Genomic DNA, 16,004 nt, shown 5'->3' with positions numbered 1-16,004 from the left:
AGGATCACCGCCGGCAGAGAGTTTGGAACCTGTATCAACAGGGGTACGGAAAGATTGACAATCAAGCATACTAGCACAAGAAAGAAGATCCAGAGCGTACTGCCGTTGAGACAAGAAAAGACCAGAGGAGTCACGGATAACAGCAATACCTAAGAAGTGGTGAACAAGACCTAAATCTGTCATAGAAAATTCGTGGCGAAGAAAAGAAATAATATGATCTAAAAATTGTTGTGAGGAAGCTGTGAGGATAATATCATCAACATATAAAATAAGGTAAGCAGTGTTGGCGTTGCGATGAAAGGTGAAGAGAGAAGTGTCAGAACGGGAAGGGGTAAAACCGATGGTTTGAGCATAAGTAGAAAAGTGTTGAAACTAGGCACGCGGTGCTTGTTTAAGACCATAAAGAGATTTTTGAAGAAGACAAACATGATTAGGATAGGAGGAATGTTCGAAGCCAAGAGGTTGTTGACAATAGACTGTTTCTTGAAGAGAGCCATGAAGAAAAGCATTTTTGGCATCTAGTTGATGAATTGGTCAGGAAGATGAGACGGCGATGCTAAGGACAGTGCGAATAGTGCCGGGCTTGACAACTGGAGAAAAAGTCTCATCATTATCGATGATGTGTTGCTGAGAGTAACCACGGCATACCCATCGAGCCTTATAACATGCAAGACTCCCATCAGTTATGGCGAAAAACCCATTTGCCCGAAACGATATTTGTATTGGAAGGACGAGGAACTAACTGCCACGTGTTATTCTGCAGAAGGCATCATATTCATCTTTCATAGCGGCGGCCCAATTAGGATCTAGGAGAGAGGATCTGTAAGATTTGGGTAGCTAGAGAGGAAGGAGATAAAGATGCATGAAGATTGAGACGATCTTTTGCAGGTAAACGAAACCTGACTTGGCACGTGTGCGCATGGTATGATCGTTAGTAGGAGCTGGAACGGGAATAGCATGAGCAGGAGGGGTGGGGAAAGATGTGGTGGACGCGTCCGGCGCAGCGGAGGAAGCGGACGCGGGAGATGGCGGTGAAGACTGCGGCGGCAGGAGGTCTGCCGTGTCAGAGTGTAATGTGTTTTCCTCTGTCGGGATAGAGGTGATGACAGAAGTGGTGGCGGCAGGATCCGCTACTGCGGCTGGTTTCGCTGGATAGGTCGGCGGGTGAAAGAAGGGAAGATGATTGCGACGAGAGGGACTAGTGGGCGGCGTGGGTGAGTTGGGATCTAATTGTTGACGCTCGGAAAAGGGAAAAATATTTTCAGTGAATGTTACATGACGAGACACATGAACACGACCACTAACAAGGTCTAGACAATGATAACCCTTGTGCTCGTCGGAAAAACCTAGATGGACACATGGGATAGAGCGCGGGAAAGTTTGTTAGGAGAAGTGGAGTAGGAGTTTGGGAAACAAAGACAACCGAAGACGCGAACGTCAGAGTAATTTGGATGAGAGAGAAATAAAGAGAAGTAAGGAGTAGTTTGTGGGTTAACTTTAGATGGACGAATATTGAGTAAATATGTGGCCATGTGGAGGGCCTCAGCCCAGAATGTCGGAGGCAGAGAGAAGAGTGAACAAGCAGAGTGCGAATGATGTCATTAAGAGTAGGAAGAGAACGCTCGGCTTTGCCGTTTTGAGGGGAGGTATAAGGACAGGAAAAACGCAAGAGAATTCCATATTGTAGAAAGAAATTTCGATTTTTAAAGTTGTCAAATTTCACGACCATTATCACATTGGATGAATCTTATAGGGAGGAAAAAGTGGACCGAGACATAGCGCTGAAATTTAATGAATATATTATGAACGTCGGATTTGTTGCGTAAAGGAAAAGTCCAAACATAATGAGTAAAATCATAAAGAATCACGAGATAATACTTAAAACCAGATACACTTTCTATTGGTGATGTCCAGAGATCACAATGGAGTACTTCAAAAGGAAAAGTACTAGAGGATTGAGAGGAACTAAAGGGAAGCCGAACATGTTTGCCTAATTGACATGACTGACACATATAAGAATTATGAGAGTTTCTATTACGAGGTATTGAAAATTCACTAAGAAGTGTGGATAACACATTTTTATTGGGATGGCCGAGACGTTGGTGCCACAGATCAACAGAGGCCGCCATAGATGTTGGAGGAGCAGCGGCCGGAACACCATGGAGAGAATATAAATCACCGGAGCTATTGAATCGAGCGATCTCGGCCTTGGTCTGGCAGTCTTTCACAGACAAACCAAAGGGGTCAAACTCAACAGAAACAAGATTACCGGTGGTGATTTGGCGAACAGAAATCAGATTTTTAATAAGGGCAGGAGCTACAAGAACATCACGAAGAAGCAAGGGCTTAGTTGGGGATTGGATTTGAGCCTGACCGACACAGTAAATAGGAATAGAAGATCCATCACCGAGAGTAATAGAGGGAAAAGACGAAGGTGTGCGAGAAGAAAGCAAATTACTCGATGCAGACATATGACGAGAAGCACCAGAATCGAAAATCCAATCCGTACCTGAGTTCCCTTGTGCAGCAAAGTTGTTCATGGCTTGTAGAAAAGCAGCTTGGTCCCAGCTCGGAGTCGAAGTAGAGGCCGCTGTAGTCATGGGAGCTTGCGGGTGTGGTGGCGTCGGCGGTAGGGCGGGCATCGGCGTAAAGAGAGAGACACCATCATTGTACTGCTGCATGTAGGGGGACGATGGAGCGCCATAGGATGCATAAGGACTGGTGTTGTAGATCGATGGCGCGGACGAGGGAGCAGTGTGGTACGCGGCCGTCGGCTGTCGGGGCGCGAGGATGGACGCGTCGGTGTGAGGGCGAGCACCGGGCTGCCAGCCACCGGTATAGGCAGGTGGGGCACCACATGGCGTAGGGGCGGACCAGGGCATAGGCCACGCCTGGACTAGCCCTGTCCACGGATCAGGAGATGGGCGCCATCCGGACGGTGGTGGTGGTGCAGTTGATGAAGCTGGGGGCGAAGCAGGAGCATCGTAGTACGGTGCGATCGGAGGAGCCGGCTGGTAGCCGCCGTATATCGCCGGTGTACTGTATGGCGCTGCAAGTATGTTGCAGAGAGCAGCGGACGATGTACTGGACGAAGTCACAGGCGCGGCCGCGTAGTGCCCCGTAGATGACGCAGAGTAATGCCCGGCTGCGGCTCCTTCGGGCGACGCGCCGTGTTGCATGGCGCCGTAGACGTGTGGCCCGTAGCCATGCGCGGGTGGCGGGGTAAAGAAGATGGATTCAGCGACGATCGGTCCGGCGGCGGCCGCGCCAGATGCAATCGTCCCGATCGGACCAGAGGCGGAAGTCATCGATCGAAGACCTAAATTGATACCATACCCTAGGATCGTAAGTCTGATATCATGTAGAATTGTATTGAATAATTGTTGATGCAATATTGTGCCGATACAAGAAGTATATATAAAAGTCAAGCCGCACCTAACCTAGCCTTATTACAAACTGAGTAGGAGTCCTAATCATATTACAAGTTGTATTCTAACACCTTCAGCACAACAGAGGGCACAAGGCTCCAGACCTTCAGTTCACTCACTGTATCCATCGAAGCAATCACCAGCACCATGGCATAGCAAAGTTGATGATAAGCCATTAAGCCGACTTGGCAGTGTAGGACCCAGACGCAGAGGCAAAGCCATGAGACGCTGTCCGGCCGGCGACTCCACCCGGGGTCCGGAGCTGCACCCACTCGGCCACTCAATGCAAGCTCAAACATGCCGACAAAGTGGTCGACCACTGCCTGCGCAGGTTGGCAATCCAAGTCTGGCCCGCCAAAGCCTCTGAGGGTGCGCTCTTTTCTAGGAGAAATAGCGTATAGGGCCCGGAACAGATCCATGGGCCGCCGCCTGTCGAACCGAGCGTCCTTCTACAGGATCGTCTTGCCGTCTCCTTTTTTCCTCTATTTTGCGGGACTTTTTTTTTTTTTTTTGCAAATTATTTTTGCGGGAGTCCGATCTCAGTTTCTGATCTAACTTAGTCGTGGTTGTCCATCGCTGGTCGGTAGGCCTAGCGAGTCCCAGCTATCCTGAAGGTTGATATGGTAAAGTACTCAATCGTGTTGATGGTAAGTTGAAGACATACCAGCTTCTATGGAAAGATCCCCTTGTCACTAGACACATTGTATTTATTATGTGCAGGATTAGGCTGCTGTTTCAGTTTCAGTGAAACATTGAAACATTAGCTATTCATTTGCAGGTTGTTCAGAGTCAAATAAGATAGTGCCAACGTACTATCTGATAATTAACAACGAACGGGTTACGTTTTTAGTTTTTCTACCTTCATGGTGCTAGTGCAATCATCATGTATATTCTGCATAAGAAATTCTGAATTAGTGACGCAATGTAAAAATTGATGGACGAATAAGCCACGGCGACAAAGACGGGCACGCGGAGTGCGGGTATGGGCGCGCGCTGGACTTGCCGGGCGCGTCGGGTCCGAGGACTAGGGCGTGCGTGTGTGCGTGCGTTGGGTGCACGGGCGTGTCCGTGCACCAGAGTGTGTGTGTGTGTGCATCTGTTGGCGAACCGTAGGTGGGCTGGTGAGGCGCGAGCCGTTGGAGCTGGCCGTGTGACGCGGGCGTCGGGCGCAGCGTGGGCGCGGTCAGTGCGCGGAGAGCGCGGGTAGGATCAGGGGCGAGTGGAGGCGTGGGTGCGTGCCCGGTGCGCTGGCTCGGGGTATAAAGCCATCTGATGGTGTTGTAACAGATTGACACGGTCGAGTTCGTGCTCGAGGGAGTAAAGGGGGTATTCGTGCGCCGGCAAACCCATTGTGTCCACCGTTTCTCTGAATTTCTTCTTCTTCTCTCCGGTGAGCGAGCCATGGCATCAGTGAGCGACCAGAGTGAGAGGGAGAGGCGAGCTAGGGCGTGGGCGTGGAGGTTCCAACATTTGGCATCAGAGCCACGGTCTAGTCAGGGCGCGCCGGCGATGTCCATCGTCCCGTACGCCCGCGGAACGGGCGGATCGCTGCTGCAGGCGGTGCCGCAGCTCACCGGCGAGAACTACACGGCGTGGGCGATCAAGATGGAGGCGAACCTCGACGCGGCCGGGCTGTGGGAGGCGGTGGTCGTGCCGGAGGACGCGGCGGCGGCCGTGATCGCCAAGAAGGACAAGCCGGCGAGGGCATACCTGCTTGGCGCGCTCGCGGAGAACCTGCTGCTGCAGGTGGCGGCGAAGAAGACCGCCGCGGAGGTGTGGGCTGCTCTGAAGGCGCGGTTCGTCGGTGCGGACCGCGTGCGGGCGGCGCGGCTGGGCACTTTGCGCGGGGTGTTCGAGCTCCTGCGCATGGCGAACGCCGAGACCCTGGACGATTTCGCTGGCAGACTCGGTGGGATGGCGGCGCGCTACGCGGCGTTGGGCTCAACCCTGGAGGACGCAGCCCTCGTCAAGAAGCTGCTCGACTCGGTGCCGAACCGCCTGTACCCGGCGGTGGCCGGGATCGAGCAGTTCTGTGATGTCGACACCATGGCGTTCGAGGACGCGCTGGGGCGGCTGAAAGCCTTCGACGAGCGGCTGCGGCGACGCGATCAGGCAGGCGGCGAGGGCGCGGACGGGCAGCTGCTGTACACCGCGGCACAGTGGCGTGCGCGCGAGCGGCGTCGGGGCGGTGCACGCGGAGAGGACGACGACGACGGCGCGGCGAGCACAGCATCAGGCGGCGGGGACAACCGTCGCGGGAAGTGCTACAAGTGCGACGTCAGAGGGCATTTCAAGCGGGAGTGCCCCCTGCTGTGGAAGGAGCCGGCGGCAGCGCGTGCGCTGCTGGCAGACGGCGACGTCGAGGACCCCGGGCTGCTCTGAGCCGCGGCTTAGGGCGTGAATGATGGACGAATAAGGCACGGCGACAAAGCCGGGCACGTCGAGTGCGGGTATGGGCGCGCGCTGGACTTGCCGGGCGCGTCGGGTTCGAGGACTAGGGCGTGCGTGTGTGCGTGCGTTGGGTGCACGGGCGTGTCCGTGCACCAGAGTGTGTGTGTGTGTGTGCGCGCATCTGTTGGTGAACCGTAGGTGGGCTGGTCAGGAGCGAGCCGTTGGAGCTGGCTGTGTGACGTGGGCGTCGGCGCAGCGTGGGCGCGGTCAGTGCGCGGAGAGCGCGGGTAGGATCAGGGGCGAGGGGAGGCGTGGGTGTGTGCCCGGTGCGCTGGCTTGGGGTATAAAGCCATCTGATGGTGTTGTAACAGATTGACACGGTCGAGTTCATGCTCGAGGGAGTAAAGGGGGCGTTCGTGCGCCGGCAAACCCACTGTGTCCACCGTTTCTCTGAATTTCTCTGAACTTCTTCTTCTTCTCTCCGGTGAGCGAGCCACGGCATCAGTGAGCGACCAGAGTGAGAGGGAGAGGCGAGCTAGGGCGAGGGCGTGGAGGTTCCAACAAAAATCAACTGCACGCATGCGACAAGGCAAACCGAACCATGCGACTTCATCGAAACTAATGAAACCAGTGATGAAAATGACTAACTGAGCGCGCCCTTGACACAACAGAGCTCCAGACCCGCATCCGTTGGAGCAATCGCATGGCAAACTTGATGATAAACAGATCCCCGTATGACCATATCCAGGTTATAAAATTTCTTGGGTAGGAAAAAGAAGAAAACATATACAAGAATGTCACGAGAAGGACTCCTATTTGTTTGGCCATTTCCCCAAACAGGTTGCTTGCAAGCAGAGCGGCCGCTCCTGTCCGGGATTTCCATTCCTGCGGACGTGCCGCCTACGAATGAAAGAGATAGATCTGATCGAGAGAACATGTTGTGCATCACTGGGTCCCGCCTCTCAAAAATGTCCATTTCACCGTGATCATATCGTTCCGCACAACGCAACTGACAACTGCTTATATCATTCGGGTGGGTGTTTGAATGAAGACGCTTCCCGGCTGAGAAGACGGCTTCATGCGGTGGCCCCATACTAACGCGCGTGGGAAGGCCAACTTAGGAATGGATACACTTTCTGGCTAAGGAGACGGATTTGTGAGGTGGCCCCATAGTACCGTACGTGGGGAGGCTAACACACATACCCACTTCTCACCATATGCACTCATTCATGCTATACCTATTGAAAGGCGGAGATGCGGTACTTAAAACAATCAAAAGGTCATCGGTGAAAACTTTTCCTTCAAAAACCCCGGTGCCCCTTATGAGGCGATTAGGGTTTGAGGGTGTAACACCCCAGTGTCATGCTACTGTGACCACATGGTAATGATGCCAAGTCGCCTTCTTTACAAATCGGTGGCGATTAGGGTTTGAGGGTGGACTTGGCGGCAGCGCACGTTGATCTCATTGATGGGGCATCCAAGTTTACCGATCGGAGGATCGCAACGACCACCGATGGAGGACAGGGGAAGGCACTTTATCACCCAGGGCGATGAGGGCCAAACTAGCGGAAGCTTTGGGAAAACTTGAGATGTCAGAAGAAGAAGGCACGTCGTTGATTATGGATGATCGCGCGGAAGGGACGTGGGAGAAATGGATGTTGGCGGGCAAGGTGCTCCATCACCATAATTTCCAGATCCAAACGATCTCAAGTGCTCTCCGTCCGGCGTGGGGAAACCCGAAGGGACTGATATTCCGATTTGTGGGAGAGAAAACTCATTTGTGGCTGAATTTGCTACACAAAGGGATCGTGATCGTGTGTGGTAAGAAGGCCCATGACACGTCAGTAAGAATGCGGTGATACTGTCACAGTTTGATGAGTGTATGAGGCCATCGGAACTGAAATTTGACTAGTTGCAGATGTGGTGTAGAGTGGTGAATCTCCCTTTTAATCTTCGCGATGAGAAGTGGAGCAAGGCTATTGCTGATCAGATTGACAAAAAGGCTTCATCGGTTCAGGTTGATCATGCTGTTGTATATCTTAGGGTGAGAGTCACCATGGAGGTGGAGAAACCCTTGAGAAGATGGATTTGGATCGAGTCGCTGAGGAGAGAATGCATGGACCCATATGATTTTCAGTATGAGAAACGTTCCTCATTTTTGTTTCTCGTGTCGTCGTTTGGGCCACACGGATCTATATTGTCCGAAGCTGGGAACCAGGGACGAGAATTGAGATTTACCTTTTGGGAAAGATTGCGAGCGCCGGATGAGAGCCGTAGGTCAACCTCGAGTGAGAGCTCGTCGTGGGAGCAACACGGCCAAGGCAGTAAGGTCGAGACGTGCAACTTGAGCACAGTGGCAGATGGTGGAACCGAGGTTACTTGTCCGGCCAAGTAAAAGACTTATCCGAACAAGAGAAAAGGAGGACCCCAGGCTCCGAAACAAGTATACAGAAAAGTAGAAATGCCTCTCCTCATGAACTTGGATCACTCTGATAGGAGAGATGACAATGATCCAGATGCATCAAGAGAGGCGCGGGCTAATGAACACGGTGAGGATCACACAGATGAGGTCAGGCAACCGAAGAAGAAGAAACCTACATCGACTAACTTAGCGAATTTGGCATCGGCTATAGGCCAGCCCTACCCGGAGCGACGAGTTGCCTGAGTTGGAATTGTCGGGGCATGGGAATCCCGGGGCAGTTCGAGAGCTTCGCAACATTGTCAAGTAGGAAGGGCTTGATCTCCAATTTGTTATGGAGACAAAAATCTCAGCAGTAAGAGTAGAAAATCTGAAGAACCTATATATTGAGATTTGCTGGATGTTTTGCTATGAATAGTGTGGGTCTCAACGGTGGGATTGGTATGTTTTGGACTGTTGATCATGAAGTTGAGCTAAAGAATTACAGTTCCGGGAATATAGATGTCATGGTGCGGCGAAAGAATGATGAATCAAAACAGTGGTGTGTTACGAAGTTCTATAGAGCTTTGAGAGTAGAGGACCGACATCATAGCTGGAGGTTCTTGGGGACTATGTTTGGAATCATGCATGAGGCTTGGATGGCCACCGGTGACTTTAACGAGACACCTTTTGGCTCAGAATACTTCTCGCGTTCGCCAAGGCCCGAATGAAAAATGCGAGCATTTCGAGAGGTGACAAATGAATGCTCGCTCTTAGACCTAGGCTGGTCTGGTGTGAAGTACACTGATGTCTGCTAGGACTACGTCGGTATTTCCCCAAAAGAGGAAGGGATGATGCAGCACAGCGACGGTAGGTATTTCCCTCAGTGATGAAACCAAGGTTATCGAACCAGTAGGAGAACCAAGCAACACAACATAAACAGTCCCTGCACACAAATAACAACTACTCGCAACCTGATACGTCTCCAACGTATCTATAATTTTTTATTGTTCCATACTATTATATTATCTGTTTTGGATGTTTAATGGGCTTTAATATACCGTTTTATATTATTTTTGGGACTAACCTATTAACCTAAGGCCCAGTGCGAATTGCTGTTTTTTTTGCCTATTTCAGTGTTTCGCAGAAAAGGAATATCAAACGGAATCCAAACGGAATGAAACCTTCGCGAGGATCGTTTTTGGAACAAACGCAATCCAGGAGACTTGGAGTGGACGTCAAGGAAGCAACGAGCCGGCCACGAGGCAGGGAGGCGCGCCCAGGGGGGTACGCGCCCCCCACCCTCGTGGGCCCCTCGTAGCTCCACTGACCTACTTCTTTCGCCTATATATACTCTTATACCCTGAAACCTTCCGGGGGGCACGAAACACTTTTTCACCGCCACAACCTTCTGTACCCGTGAGATCCCATCTTGGGGCCTTTTCTGGCGCTCCGCCGGAGGGGGAATCGATCACGGAGGGCTTCTACATCAACACCATGGCCTCTCCGATGATGTGTGAGTAGTTTACCACAGACCTTCGGGTCCATAGTTATTAGCTAGATGGCTTCTTCTCTCTCTCTTTGGATCTCAATACAAAGTTCTCCTCGATTCTCTTGGAGATCTATTCGATGTAATTCTTTTTGCGGTGTGTTTGTCGAGATCCGATGAATTGTGGGTTTATGATCAAGATTATCTATGAACAATATTTGATTCTTCTCTAAATTCATATATGCATGATTTGATATCTTTGCAAGTCTCTTCGAATTATCGGTTTAGTTTGGCCTACTAGATTGATCTTTCTTGCAATGGGAGAAGTGCTTAGATTTGGGTTCAATCTTGCGGTGCTCGATCCCAGTGACAGAAAGGGAAACGACATGTATTGTATTGTTGCCATCAAGGATAAAAGATGGGGTTTATATCATATTGCTTGAGTTTATCCCTGTACATCATGCCATCTTGCCTAATGCGTTACTCTGTTCTTATGAACTTAATACTCTAGATGCATGTTGGATAGCGGTCGATGTGTGGAGTAATAGTAGTAGATGCAGAATCCTTTCGGTCTACTTGTCATGGCCGTGATGCCTATATACATGATCATGCCTAGATATTCTCATAACTATGCGCTTTTCTATCAATTGCTCGACAGTAATTTGTTCACCCACCGTAGAATTTGCTATCTTGCGAGAAGCCACTAGTGAAACCTATGCCCCCCGGGTCTATTTTCCACTATATTAATCTCCCATCAACTAGCTATTTCTGTCGCCGTTTATTTTTGCAATCTCTACTCTTCAATCTATACAACAAAAATACCAAAAATATTTATCTTATTATCTTTATCAGATCTCACTTTTGCAAGTGGCCGTGAAGGGATTGACAACCCCTTTATCGTGTTGGTTGCAAGGTTCTTATTTGTTTGTGCAGGTACAAGGCGACTTGCGTGTAGCCTCCTACTGGATTGATTCCTTGGTTCTCAAAAACTGAGGGAAATACTTACGCTACTTTGCTGCATCATCATTTCCTCTTCAAGGGAAAACCAACGCACACTCAAGAGGTAGCAAGAAGGATTTCTAGCGCCGTTGCCGGGGAGGCTTACGCCAAGTCAAGTCAAGATTTGATCTCCCGCCAACGTGCGATTTCTGGCGCCGTTGCCTGGGAGATCTACGCACAAATCAAGACATACCAAGTACCCATCACAAACTCTTATCCCTCGCATTACATTATTTGCAATTTGCCTCTCGTTTTCCTCTCCCCCACTTCACCCTTGCTGTTTTATTCGCCCTTTTTCGTTTGCCTCTTTTCGCTTGTTTCTTGTTTGCTTGTGTGTCGGATTGATTGTTTGTCACGATGGCTCAAGACAATACTAAATTGTGTGACTTTTCCAATACCAACAACAATGATTTTATTAGCACTCCGATTGCTCCTATTACCGATGCTGAATCTTGTGAAATTAATGCTGCTTTGTTGAATCTTGTCATGAAAGATCAATTCTCTGGCCTTCCTAGTGAAGATGCCGCTACTCATCTAAACAACCTTGTTGATTTGTGTGATATGCAAAAGAAGAAAGATGTGGACAATGATATTGTTAAATTGGAGCTATTTCCGTTTTCACTTAGAGATCGTGCTAAAACTTGGTTTTCTTCTTTGCCTAAAAATAGTATTGATTCATGGAATAAGTGCAAAAATGCTTTTATCTCTAAGTATTTTTCTCCCGCTAAGATCATCTCTCTTAGAAACGATATTATGAATTTTAAGCAACTTGATCATGAGCATGTTGCACAAGCTTGGGAGAGGATGAAATTAATGATACGTAATTGCCCTACACATGGTTTGAATTTATGGATGATTATACAAATTTTTTATGCCGGATTGAATTTTGCTTCTAGAAATCTTTTAGATTCGGCCGCGGGAGACACTTTTATGGAAATCACTTTAGGAGAAGCTACTAAACTCCTAGATAATATTATGGTTAATTATTCTCAATGACACACCGAAAGATCTACTAGTAAAAAGGTTCATGCGATTGAAAAGATTAATGTTTTGAGTGGAAAGATGGATGAACTTATGAAATTGTTTGCTAATAAGAGTGTTTCTTCTGATCCTAATGATATGCCTTTGTCCACTTTGATTGAGAATAATAATGAATCTATGGATGTGAATTTTGTTGGTAGGAACAATTTTGGTAACAACGCGTATAGAGGAAACTTTAATTCTAGGCCGTTCCCTAGTAATTCCTCTAATAATTATGGTAATTCCTACAAAAACTCTTATGGAAATTTTAATAAGATGCCCTCTGATTTTGAGACTAGTGTTAAAGAATTTATGAATTCGCAAAAGAATTTCAATGCTTTGCTTGAAGAAAAATTGCCTAAGATTGATGAGTTGGCTAGGAACGTGGATAGAATTTCTCTTGATGTTGATTCTTTGAAACTTAGATCTATTCCACCCAAGCATGATATCAATGAGTCTCTCAAAGCCATGAGAATTTCCATTGATGAGTGTAAAGAAAGAACCGCTAGGATGCGTACTAGAAAAGATTGCTTTGCGAAAGCGTGTTCTTCCAGTTTTCATAATAATAATGATAAAGATCTAAAAGTGATTGATGTGTCTCCTAATAAATCTTTCTTTTCTAGTATGAATCTTGATAATGATGGGACTGGAGATGAGTCGACTTTAGTTAAAAGGCGTCCCAATGATTCGGAGTTTTTAGATCTTGATGCAAAACTTGGTAAAAGTGGGATTGAAGAGGTCAAAACTTTACATAGCAGTGAACCCACTATTTTGAATTTCAAGGAATTTAATTATGATAATTGCTCTTTGATAGATTGTATTTCCTTGTTGCAATCCGTGTTAAATTCTCCTCATCCTATAGTCAAAATAAAGCTTTTACCAAACACATCATTGATGCTTTAATGCAATTTTATGAAGAAAAACTTCAATTAGAAGTCTCTATCCCTAGAAAACTTTATGATGAGTGGGAACCTACAATTAAAATTAAGATTAAAGATCATGAATGCTATGCTTTGTGTGATTTGGGTGCTAGTGTTTCCACAATTCCAAAAACTTTGTGTGATGTGTTAGGTTTCCGTGAATTTGATGATTGTTCTTTAAACTTGCATCTTGCGGATTCCACCATTAAGAAACCTACGGGAAGGATTAATGATGTTCTTATTGTTGCTAATAGGAATTATGTGCCCGTAGATTTCATTGTTCTTGATATAGATTGCAATCCTACCTATCCTATTATTCTTGGTAGACCTTTCCTTAGAACGATTGGTGCAATTATTGATATGAAAGAAGGAAATATTAGATTCCAATTTCCGTTAAGGAAGGGCATGGAGCACTTTCCTAGGAAGAAAATTAAATTACCTTATGAATCTATTATGAGAGCTACTTATGGATTGCATACCAAAGACGACAATACCTAGATCTATTCTTGTTTTTATGCCTAGCTAGGGGCGTTAAACGATAGCGCTTGTTGGGAGGAAACCCAATTTTATTTTTGTTCCTTGCTTTTTGTTCCTGTTTCATAATAAATAATTCATCTAGCCTCTGTTTATATGTGGTTTTATGTTTCAATTAGTGTTTGTGCCAAGCAGAACCTTTGGGAAGACTTGGGTGAAGTCTTTGCGATCTTGCTGTAAAAAACAGAAACTTTAGCGCTCACGAGATTAGCTGCCTTTTTTACTGGAGAGTGCTTTTAGGTTGATTATTTTTGAAGATGATTAATAGATAAATTCCTCACATCCAACAATTTATTTCAGAATTTTTAGAGTTCCAGAAGTATACGTTTGATACAGATTACTACAGACTGTTCTGTTTTTCACAGATTCTGTTTTTTGTGTGTTGTTTGCTTATTTTGATGAATCTATGGCTAGTATCGGGGGGTATGAACCATAGATAAGTTGGAATACAGTAGGGTTAACACCAATATAAATAAAGAATTAGTTCATTACAGTACCTTAAAGTGGTGGTTTGTTTTATTTCGCTAACGGAGCTCATGAAATTTTTTGTTGGGTTTTGTGTTGTGAAGTTTTCAACTTTTGGGTAAAGATTTGATGGATTATGGAATAAGGAGTGGCAAGAGCCTAAGCTTGGGGATGCCCAAGGCACCCCAAGGTAAAATTCAAGGACAACCAAAAGCCTAAGCTTGGGGATGCCCCGGAAGGCATCCCCTCTTTCGTCTTCGTCTATCGGTAACTTTACTTGAGGCTATATTTTTATTCACCACATGATATGTGTTTTGCTTGGAGCGTCTTGTATTATTTGAGTATTTTCTTTTTAGTTTACCAAAATCATCCTTGCTGTACACACCTTTTGGGAGAGACACACATGAATCAGAATTTATTAGAATACTCTATGTGCTTCACTTATATCTTTTGAGCTAGATAATTTTGCTCTAGTGCTTCGCTTATATCTTTTTAGAGCACGGCAGTGGTTTTATTTTATAGAAATTATTGATCTCTCATTCTCCACTTATATTATTTTGAGAGTCTTTTAGAAAAACATGGTAATTTCTTTGGTTAAAACTTTTTGTCCTAATATGATGAGCATCCAAGATAGGTATAATAAAAACTATCATATAAAGTGCATTGAATACTATGAGAAGTTTGATTCTTTATGAATGTTTTGAGATATGAAGATGGTGATATTAGAGTCATGCTAGTTGAGTAGTTGTGAATTTGAGAAATACTTGAGTTAAAGTTTGTATTCCCGTAACATGCACGTATGGTGGACCGTTATGTGATGAAGTCGGAGCATGATTTATTTATTGATTGTCTTCCTTATGAGTGGCGGTCGGGACGAGCGATGGTCTTTTCCTACCAATATATCCCCCTAGGAGCATGCACGTAGTACTTCGTTTCGATAACTAATAGATTTTTGCAATAAGTATGTGAGTTCTTTATGACTAATGTTGAGTCCATGGATTATACACACTCTCACCCTTACACCATTGCTAGCCTCTCTAATACCGCGCACCTTTCGCCGGTATCATACACCCACCATATACCTTCCTCAAAATAGCCACCATACCTACCTATTATGGCATTTCCATAGCCATTCCGAGATATATTGCCATGCAATTTTCCACCGTTCCTTTATTATGACACGCTCCATCATTGTCATATTGCCTTGCATGATCATGTAGTTGACATCGTATTTGTGGCAAAGCCACCGTTCAGGATTTTCATACATGTCACTCTTGATTCATAGCACATCCCGGTACACCGCCGGAGGCATTCACATAGAGTCATATTTTGTTCTAAGTATTGAGTTGTAATTTTTGAGTTGTAAGTAAATAAAAGTGTGATGACCATCATTATTAGAGCATTGTCCCAAGCGAGGAAAGGATGATGGAGACTATGATTCGCCCACAAGTTGGGATGAGACTCCGGACGAAAAAAAGAGGCCATAAAAAAGGAGAAAGGCCCAAACCAAAAAAAATATAAAAAATAGAGAAAAAAATGACACAAAAAGAGAGAAGGGACAATGTTACTATCCTTTTACCACACTTGTGCTTCAAAGTAGCACCATGATTTTCATGATAGAAAGTCTCCTATGTTGTCACTTTCATATACTAGTGGGAATTTTACATTATAGAACTTGGCTTGTATATTCCAATGATGGGCTTCCTCAAAATGCCCTAGGTCTTCGTGAGAAAGCGAGTTGGATGCACACGCACTTAGTTTCTTTTGTTGAGCTTTCATACACTTATAGCTCTAGTGCATCCGATGCATGGCAGTCCTTACTCGCTCACATTGATATCTATTGATGGGCATCTCCATAGCCTGTTGATATGCCTAGTTGATGTGAGACTATCTTCTCCTTTTTTGTCTTCTCCGCAACCACCATCCTATTCCACATATAGTGCTATGTCCATGGCTCACGCTCATGTATTGCGTGAAAATTGAAAAAGTTTGAGAACATCAAAAGTATGAAACAATTGCTTGGCTTGTCATCGGGGTTGTGCATGCTTTAAATATTTTGTGTGATGAAGATAGAGCATAGCCAGACTATATGATTTTGTTGGGATAACTTTCTTTGGCCATGTTATTTTGAGAAGACATGATTGCTTTATTAGTATGCTTGAAGTATTATTATTTTTATGTAAATATTAAAATTTTGTATTGAATCCTTCGGATCTAAACATTCATGCCACAATAAAGAAAATTACATTGAGAATTATGCTAGGTAGCATTCCACATCAAAAAAATTCTGTTTTTATCATTTACCTACTCGAGGACGAGCATGAATTAAGCTTGGGGATGCTTGATACGTCTCCAACGTA

At 46.1% G+C, this 16,004-nt stretch overlaps 1 protein-coding gene across 1 annotated transcript; it reads left to right on the top strand.

Moving 5' to 3' along the window:
- Nucleotides 1-5,294: 5,294 nt before the first annotated feature.
- LOC109763704 (uncharacterized) lies at nucleotides 5,295-5,810 on the top strand. Its single transcript, XM_020322564.1, has one exon. The coding sequence runs from the start codon at nucleotides 5,295-5,297 to the stop codon at nucleotides 5,808-5,810; it is 516 nt and encodes a 171-aa protein (XP_020178153.1).
- The last annotated feature ends 10,194 nt before the right edge of the window (nucleotides 5,811-16,004 follow it).

The sequence above is a fragment of the Aegilops tauschii genome, chromosome 4, assembly GCF_002575655.3.
Source record: "Aegilops tauschii subsp. strangulata cultivar AL8/78 chromosome 4, Aet v6.0, whole genome shotgun sequence".
In the NCBI taxonomy this organism is placed as follows: domain Eukaryota; kingdom Viridiplantae; phylum Streptophyta; class Magnoliopsida; order Poales; family Poaceae; genus Aegilops; species Aegilops tauschii.
Note: the sequence above shows the minus strand (reverse complement) of the source record. Positions and strands in the feature narration are given on the sequence as shown.

What these genes read in the sequence shown, in the direction of transcription:
- LOC109763704 (XM_020322564.1), top strand. Translation starts at nt 5,295, where the DNA reads ATGGCGAACGCCGAGACCCTGGACGATTTCGCTGGCAGACTCGGTGGG.